This window comes from Mus pahari, unplaced genomic scaffold (genome assembly GCF_900095145.1).
Source record: "Mus pahari unplaced genomic scaffold, PAHARI_EIJ_v1.1 scaffold_4578_1, whole genome shotgun sequence".
Lineage (NCBI taxonomy): Eukaryota > Metazoa > Chordata > Mammalia > Rodentia > Muridae > Mus > Mus pahari.
Genome location: NW_018391695.1, coordinates 74,148 through 83,714, shown reverse-complemented (window position 1 = coordinate 83,714; position 9,567 = coordinate 74,148). Strand labels below are relative to the sequence as shown.

The 9,567-nt window shown below is 39.3% G+C and overlaps 1 protein-coding gene across 1 annotated transcript in view; it reads left to right on the top strand.

Moving 5' to 3' along the window:
- Positions 1-8,438, top strand: part of LOC110314656 (interferon-activable protein 204-like) — a 43,793-nt gene extending 35,355 nt beyond the window's left edge. Inside the window, exons 4-6 of the mRNA XM_021188910.2 lie at positions 3,635-4,051; positions 6,655-6,843; positions 8,311-8,438. Of these exons, the coding sequence (XP_021044569.1) occupies positions 3,635-4,051; positions 6,655-6,843; positions 8,311-8,379 (675 nt within the window). The 3' untranslated portion in view covers positions 8,380-8,438. The remainder of the gene's footprint in view (positions 1-3,634; positions 4,052-6,654; positions 6,844-8,310) is intronic.
- Positions 8,439-9,567: the final 1,129 nt, after the last annotated feature.

The following is a 9,567-nucleotide window of genomic DNA, read 5'->3' as shown; positions in this document are numbered from 1 at the left end:
GAAGATTGTCTCCAGACTCCTCATAAGCCTCCAACAACACCACCCATCAATTCCTCAAACAAGGTACCACTTTCCTATTCCCTGTGCTTGCCCTTCCCAAATCACATCGCTGGGCTTCCCACAATCTTGGAAAAACTTCTCACTAATCCCCTACTGCAAAGACTTTCCTCATTTTATTAAAAAACACATTAAGTTATCTCATCATGTAACACAGCCTCCGATTGATATGAAAACGTAATTATTTCCAATAGGATTTCTAGTGTTGTCAACAAACTCTCTCCTTGGTGTTCAGAAGAAAGTATAGGGGACACCAGAGTGTATCAACCTGTCATTGCCTGTTTCTTCTCAGCCTGTTTCTCTTTGCTCGTGACCCATCTAAGGCTGAGTTCCTCATTCTGTGTTCTACGCAGGACGTATTTTGACATGAGATATTGTCCTGTTTTGGAAACCTTGCTCTCTGTCCACTACTGACCAAATCCCTAGAACTGTAATCGTCACTTTTGCTGAGAGTCAGCTTGAGACCCCTCACAGATATATTCCAAACTCTTCCTGCCATTCATCATCAAAGGGAACTAACTGCTTCCTCTCACCACTCCAAAGACTTGTTAATAGAATTACAGTGACTGTAACAGAGAAAGTGCTTCTGCTTGTGCTATTTAATGATATCATCATTTATCAGGTGTGTATTTTGAGACCATGTCTGCAATTTACACAAACCTCATTTTGTTACATGGCACAATTGTATTTAACAATCTATGTGATCAATGTTCAATTCTTTACCTGACAGAGTCCTGTGATATATCATGGATTGAAATCCTTGGGCATATCTAACTATCTGTGCTCATAAATGGTGACAGAGATATAACAGGAAATGTATACAGTCCAGGAAAATAGACTACCATTAAAGACTGTTTTGGATTGATTGGTATCAGCTTCATATCAATGGTTATATTTTAGAAAACTTTCACTTTGAAGGATCAAAAATATACAAAGAAGCCAGGAAAGGTGGCTTCTACTCTAAGACTAGAAAAGTGTAATGAAGACCCAAACTCTGCTGTCTGAAGTACAAGTGTTTCCCAAATACATAGTTTTACTTAACTGGAATTATGGTCATTTTAAAGATCTAAAAAAAAAAAAAAGTTTAAATGAGTCTAGGTGGGATTCAGGCATACTCTAGCGCTCCAACAACTGAGCTACATTCATATCTACCAGAATCTATGTGGTCCATTATTTTTTGGTACCTGTCACACAATTTCATTCATATCAGCAAAAAGTGTGGGGACTGTGCTCTCTGAGTGCTATAGAGAACACATATAACACAGAATTAATGGAGTAGAAATTCTACATGAAGGAAAGTCCAGAACTATGAACTAATTTTAAAACAAGCCTAGCTTCTCTAAAAATAACACATAGATGAACCAGATCAAGTAAAATCTGGCGAGTTTTGTAAAATACTTTGAACAAACTTTCCATCCCAGACAGATGACAATTCGCTGGCCTTAAAATGAAGTTGTAATTTTTATATATTATGAAGGGAGGAGGCTAAGTGTTAGCCTAAGTGTGGGCTAAAATATTTCCTTAAGCAGAGGAGAAAACTGACAGGATAAAGGTCCTCTTTACAGAAGGGAAAATGAAAAGATGTACTTGGTCTGATTTTTAAAAACAATTAAGAAGGACTAAAAAAACAATTCTTAATCCTATTTTCCTTTAGAGACAGAAAAACAGAACCATCCAAAAACACAGCATCCCAAAGATAGAGGACCCTCAGGAAAAGCAACAACTTGTAGAAATTTCATCAACCAGCAACTTCCCAGCTGTAAGTGACCTCCTGACCTTTGAAGGACTTTCAGCCATTGCTTAAAGCAGACTTCAGTCTTCTCAGAAGCCTCTAGAAGCTCACCTGGATTTAAAGATGTCTCCAAGCTCTCCAACATCACCTTGCCATAATCTTCCAGTGTCTCCATCCTCAGACTCAAATGTTCATCTGAACTCTAGTGCACATTCCATCCTGTTCAGTGGTGCACAGGTTCCTCATGGACCATCAGCAACAGGATTCAGTAATGCCGGGGTCCCTCTTATGCCTTCAGAAACAGTCTTCCGTTCTTCCAGTGCTCCTCAGATGTCTCAAATAACATTACCCAGCAGCAGCCATGACCTTCACCTTCCTACACCAGCAGCATTCAATAGCACAGAGGCTCCTCACAGACAGGCAATAGCATCCAGAAATGTCCTAACTACTAGAGTGCCATCAGCAAAACGGACAAGCAAAGCCCAGCTCCTAAAGTTGCCTTCCCCAGCAACAGCATCCAGCAATGCTCAGGCTCCTCATACTCTAGCAACCATGCCCAGAAGCTTCTCTGTACCACAGGTACCTCGAACAACAACATCCAGTAGCATTCAGACACTCAACTCTGCTACAGTAAAAGCATCCAAGAATGCCCCTCAATTACCTTTACCAACAGAACCCAATTATTTCCAGGCTTCCGTGGCACATCTATCAGCAACACCCACCCATCTTACATCTCCTTGGGCACATTTGTCAAGAGCCAAAAGCAGAGCCCAGACTACTCAAATTCAACCAGGAATAGAATCCATTTGTGTCCAGGCTCTTCATGCTCCTCCATCAACAGTGTCCAGAAGTAAGTGTACCACTCAGTTGTTGCAAAGAGCAGCATCCAGTACTGGGAAAGCCCTTCCCCTTCCTAAAGTAAAAGCATGCACGAAATTCCACGCACCTCGGGTGTCTTCACCAACAGCATCCAGCAGTACCATGAATCCACATGCAACTTCATCAACAGCATCCAGCAGTCTCCTTGATCAACATGCAACTTCATCAACAGCATCCAACAGTCTTCTGGCTCTACAATTGTCTCCAGTATCAGCATCTAGGACTCTCTGTGCTATTCCACAGCTTTCAGCAACAATACACAGCAGTCCATCCAGGTTAATGACCTTTTCTTCTAACAATATTATGACAGAGATTAGCACAAACTAGGAAAGCTTTTTCGTTAATCTGTATGTACACATGATCTTCTATTCAAGTAATCACGAATTTTTATTGTGGACAGTTACTGATACTTCCCTAAATTCAATTGTAAAATATATTGTATGTGCTTCACCAATCAGAAAATGTCTAAGTCAGTGATCACCCAGTCATTCCTAATATGTAATGAATACAGTGAGAGACACTTGATTTATTTTTGCACCACGCACTTTTTGTCAAGGTGCTATTTTCATACTGTGAACCACTGCTCATTATACCAGAAATGTATTTCTCTTATATGAAACAAACTGATCAGAGTGGAACCATACCACTCAGAGATTGAAGTCTGTATACATCTCCATCTTCGAAATGTTCCTAGATAGAAAACTTGACTAGAGCATTGAAGGCTTTCGATTCATCCCCACGGAGTATAATACCTTTATCTACCAGGTATAATTTGTATTAACTGGAATCACTAGGTTGTGACTTAGGAAAATTTCAAGTAAATATTTAGGTAAATATACATTTCTTCCTTTAGCTATATTGCAATACAGCATCCACTGCTTTTATGTTCTCCATTCTATTCATTTGGATTGTTCCTTATGATCTGTCTGAACTATATCGTCTTATCCCAATGTGTGTTTTATGTAGACACCAAGGAAAGGAACTGTACCAAAGGAGCCTTCTAGGGAAGAAGGTCACCATCAAGGTCCCAAACAAGTGATGGTGTTGAAAGTAACAGAACCATTTACGTATGACCTGGAAGAAGAGAAAAGGATGTTTCATGCTACAGTGGCTACTGAGACTGAGTTCTTCAGAGTGAAGGTTTTTGACACAGCTCTAATGAGCAAGTTCATCCCAGGAAAGATCATTGCCATATCACATTATATTGGGTATAATGGGTTTCTGGAGATATACAGAGCTTCCTGTGTGTCTGATGTGAATGTTAACGCAACAATGTTTATCTCAAATACACTGAGTGAAAGCGCTATTGCAACTCCGAAAATTTCTTATCTTTCCTCACAAGAAAAGGGGACATTTGTGAATGGAGAGTTTGTAGTAATTAAGGTAAGCCATTGCATTATTTGTAAAATTTCTTCTGCAATCTGAGATTTTTAAGTTTTAATTTGATCATCTGGAATTTGCTCAATTTACTTAACACAGAAAATCATTGCCTTCCATACCAGAAAGAGACCAGGCAAGGCTTCCTCACTTTTGAGATTTCCGTGATATCTTACTATTTTTCTCCTTAGTACACCGGTAGGAAAATTCTTTAGAAGGAGATTTAACCTTTGGCATTTTTCTGACTAGGTCTATTCATTAATAGTCACCCTAATTCCAGACACTGTTCAGTTTGTAGCACATTTTCTTTTTAGACTTTCTTTGATAATTTCATTACCTGTAATAGGGGCAACTCAATTGTAAATAAAGAGCCACACTCCTAGCCTTGATACATGAATAAGAAACCAAAGATTATTCTGCCCTAGAATATTGGCCATGTCCACAAGCCAGGATTATATCTCTAGTGTGTTCTCATTCTAATATGCTTTCTTCTTTTAGCATGATCTATCATGATCTTTTGTTAGACTCACATCTTAAATATAGACAGGGGAGTTTAACAGGAATGTTTAATTGCAGAGTTTGTAACTCGACACAACAGTGGGGAAATTTTTTTCCTTCTTTTATTAGATATTTTCTTTATTTGCATTTCAAATGTTATCCCCTTTCCCAGTTTCTCCTCTGAAAATCCCCTATGCCCTGCCCCCTCTCCCTGCTCCCAAACCTACCCTCTTCCATTCCTGGTTCTGGCATTCCCCTATACTGGGGCACAGAGCCTTCACAGAACCAAGGGCTTCTCCTCCAGTTGATGAACTAATAGGACATCCTCTGCTACAAATATAGCTAGAGCCACAAGTTCCACCATGTGTTTTCTTTGGTGGTGTAGTTCCAAGGAGCTCTGAGGGTACTGGTTAGTTCATATTGATGTTCCTTCTATGGGGCTTCAGTCCCCTTCAGCTCCCTGGGTGTGACTCTGGTTCCTTCACTCGGGGCCCTTTATTCCATCCTATAGATGACTGTGAGCATCCACATCTGTATTTGACAGGCATTGGCAGAGCCTCGCAGGAGATAAATATATCCGGCTCCTGTCAGCAGGCTCTTGTTGGCATCTGCCTAGTGTCTGGGTTTAGTGGTTATTTATGGAGTGGATCCCCAAGTGGAGCAGTCTCTGGATTGTCATTCCTTCAGGCTCTGCTCTAAACTTTGCCTCTGTAATTCTATTTCTATAACTTTGGAGTATTTCTTTAAGTGCCAAAACACCAATTCATTTGTATGCTTGTTCAATGTATATTCTGTCTTTGGCTGCGCTGGTAAATTTGGTTACACAATAAGTAAATTAAGTGGGATACAAACCAAAACACCAGAACTAAATGCTGTAGTGACTTAACCTTTGTGAGATTTGGAGTAGAGTGAATCAAGGTGTAAACTGAGCAAATGTGAGCCATTTTTAAAGGAGTTGTGTTATTATGCATGTGTGTGTGCATGTATGTGTGTACATGTGTGTGCATGTGTGTGCATGTGTGTGTATGTGTGTGCATTATATGCATTTATGTGTGCATGTGTGTGGACATGCAGTGGGCATGTGTGTGTGTATGTCTGTCTACATGTGTGTGCATCCTTGTGCATGTATGTGCATATGTGTTTATATATCTGTGTATGTATTTGTGCATCTATTTTTGTGCTATTTCTTTGTTTCTTGTTTGACAGTTAGTTTTGTTTTATTTTTGTTGCTTTGTCTTTTTTAATTGCCTGTTTGTTTTTTTAATTGAGAGAAAGATGTAGAGATATCAGTGTGAGTAGGGGAGATATATCTGAGAGGAGGTAGGTGAAGGGAAACTATGATCAGAATATATTGTATGAAAATAACTTTATTTTCAATAAAAGTTACAATAAGAGAAAAAAGTGGGCTTATAGCGCTCCCCAACTTCATAATGAACCACAAGTCACCTTTATTCTCAGGCCTCTTTGGTAATCAGATGGCTTTGATGTTTACTTCTATTGCTTGTTTTTGTTTGTTTGTTTTCATTTTTGATCCTTTTCATGGGATCTTTAATCTCAGCTATTCTGACATGTTACTACAAGTGCTTAGGAAGATCCTGATTTTTCCTACAGATACCCAGATAAAAATCACGAGCAGGTAAAGATTGCGAGCAGTTTCCATGTACTGAAGGGATGGTTTAGTCTTTAAAGGCTAGGCTCACAAATAAAATCCCAGGAGTGATTTCCAACAAAAGATGTGTTCATAGGAACAGCATAACCTATATAGTTCCTGTAATTGTACTTTTTAAATATTTATTTTTTTCTTTTTCTGTGAGCGTTGAGAAAAAACACAAAGGTCATGAAACAAGCATTGAGGTAGGAAGGCAACTTTCAGGAATAAGTTCTCTCCTTCTACCATGAGTCCTGGTAATTGAGCCCAGGTCATCAGGTTTGACCACAAGCACCCTTGCCCACTGAGCCATCTCATTGGCACTTGTACCACCAATTCTAAACAAAAGAACCACAGTTGCCTTGTTGGGGACAGGTTTATGTTGACACGTTTTAGATTCCCATAGATATGACAAGCTTTGGCATATTTCCTAGAAGATTCAATGTTAATTTGTTTTTTTCAGAAAACTGAGAGGAATAAATTCATTTACTATGGAATTGAAGATGATACAGGGAAAATGGATGTGGTGATTTATGGACGACTCACCAATGTCAGGTGTGAACCAGGCAGTAAACTTAGACTTGTCTGCTTTGAATTGACTTCCACTAAAGATGAGAGGCAGCTGAGGTCTGTAAGGCACAGTTACATGCAGGTACGTGCTCTAGGAAACACCAATCTTCCTATGAATCATAGACTTTTTAATACTCGAGTAAAGCATGACTATTGGCAATATATAGAAAATCCAAGAGGTGGAGGAAAAAGTAAACTTTGCTCATTTAACATGTAAGCTTCATTCCATTATTTTTAATAAGGGATTTTAATTCATAATAAGGAAAACAAATACAGAAAAACTCAAACATTGGTATATATTTAGCTAATTGATTTAAAGAAAACTTTCCCATTTATCAAAGCAGAAAGAATATTTGACAGGAAAACTAAGGTTTTTCTTTCAAATTCTGATTCAGATTTTTCCAATCAACCAAAGACTAAAACACAAAGACCCTCAGGGCCTCCATTTATAATATGCAAATGCTTTCTGTTGCTGAGGATTATGGACATGTAAACACTTTCTGTTGCAAGGATCGTGGACGGAAATCATAAGTTCCCAAGGATGCCCTGATTGGCGGATGCCCTGAGCCAATCAGATGAAAAGGCTTTGTATAAATCTCCAACCTCCCGAAACCTGTGACAGGAAGTCACCACACCGCTCAGTTATAATGCATGTAGGATGCACAGTTAGATTGGGCAGATATACAACTCCACAACTCTATTCCTCAGCTACGAAACCCCTTACTACTTGAGGCTTCTCCAGGTTGCGTGGTTCGTCTCCATCTTCCTTCTTCCTCCTCTTCCTACATCTTCCTTTGTCTCCTCCTTCTCCACACCTGCCCCTCCCTTTCTTTTCATAACCTCTCTAAAACCTCCAGCCATACCTTTTGCTGCTACTACCAAATCGCATGTTCACATGAAGTCACCTAAGTATATAATCCACTTCTTGTTGGGGCAAGGCCTCTTGAGGGAACAATTAACATCAAAATACAGAGAGCACCAGGGCAATCTACAACAATAAGGTGCTAAAACCTACACTCCTTATCTTACTTACACACATCTGTCTGGGATTCATTTTACACACACACACACACACACACACACACACTCACACACATACACACATCACTATTGTAATGGAAACAGAAGAATCATAACTGATGACTTCTTCATTCACATAGATATACTTTTACATTACCATAGTTCTCCAAACCATCAACCATTGGCCAAAATTCCTATCCTTCTCCCATGACAACAAAGTTTCTCTTTTCTTCCTCTCAACCTCCCTGTTCAACGAAACTCTGTAACTCAGTCCTTCCCTCAGGCCTTGCAACACTTTCCTTTCCCCTGTACCTCTGTAAGGCACCCTGCTCTTCCACCTATGCTGAAGCTATAGGAGTGACTAATTTTACAAACTCAAGCACAGGAAGGAAGCTGAATCTAAACACAGAGATGTAGTTAAGGTCAGAGTGAGAAAAGGGCACATGGCGCTCGTGGTGAATAGTCAGCAAGAAAAATGTGGAACCAACTGCATTCCAACTGATCTGACTTCATTGTTTTCTTCTTTAAGGTCATCAATGAAGGAAAGCCACTCAACCCAGACTCAGTCAGGAGAACCTCTCTGGAATCATACTTCTGACAACCTGGATGCCAATGACACTGTTTGTGGAGATAAGATTCAAGTACAGAAAATAAATGTGCACAGGCCTGTTGAAATACCCATCCTATAAAGACCAGCTCTTAATTCTAAGAAATGGTGCTTTTTCATATTCTTTATACATTCTATTATCTAAATTTCATAGGTTGTCTCTATAACTTCTGTAATTGTTAGTTTGTAATTTTTAAACCTAAAACTTAAAAAATAAAATCCACACAATTTCTGTAAAGCAGTGTGCTTTTCGAAATATCTTTTAACCATTTGGGAGGTGCTTTAAGATAAAAAGTTAGTGACCCTCAGATAAAGCTGGAGAATACAGGCTTCAAATGTCATGTGTCAGGACAAAGAATGTTCAAAAAGAAATAGACTGTGTTTTCTACCCATGAAAGTCAAGGTACTAATAAAATGTGGGAAAATGTTGAACTCGGCCTTGGGTGTAGTTTCCAAAACTAATATGCTGAGGACAGGATCAAGTCTTCACCTGCACTATGCTGAGTCATGTGAGTGCATTACAGAGTTTAGGTATTGGAAAAAAATTCCCCAGAATGAGGTGTTTAAGGTGGGGCATACTATTTTCAAATGTAAGGAATCCCATCTTCAATTCCAGAGTCAAATATAATCACTGCAAATTTTTAAAACAAAATGAAGAAGGCTTGTGATAAAGTTAATCAAGGGGATGAAGAAATTACTATTCTCACAGAGACCTTTCTAGATTATTTCTCACACTTCTCACTGCTATGAAGACTTACTTGATAAAGCACCTGAAGGAACATTAGGTTCATTTTGCCCATGGTTGAAGGGTAGAGAAGGGTGAGATGGCTGGCCATGTAACCTGCAGGAGGAAGCAGAGAGAAGTGAGTTCTAGAGTTGATCTCTCTCTGTCTCTGTCTCTCTGTGTGTCTCTCTCNNTGTGTGTGTGTCTCTCTCTCTGTGTCTCTCTCTTTATCTCTCCCCCCCTCTCATTAATGACATGAACCTATTCAATGGTCCCCTCCACATTTGTAATGAGTGTTTGCAAATTCCTTAACACAGTCTAGAAACCACCTCTTGCACAGCATGAAAGGATTCTCACAAGTAATTCCAGATCCTGTCGTGTTTACAATCAATATTCACAGTCACATGAGGCAATGATGTGAAATAGAGGTAAGGAGCATGCATAGGGGTTTGGAC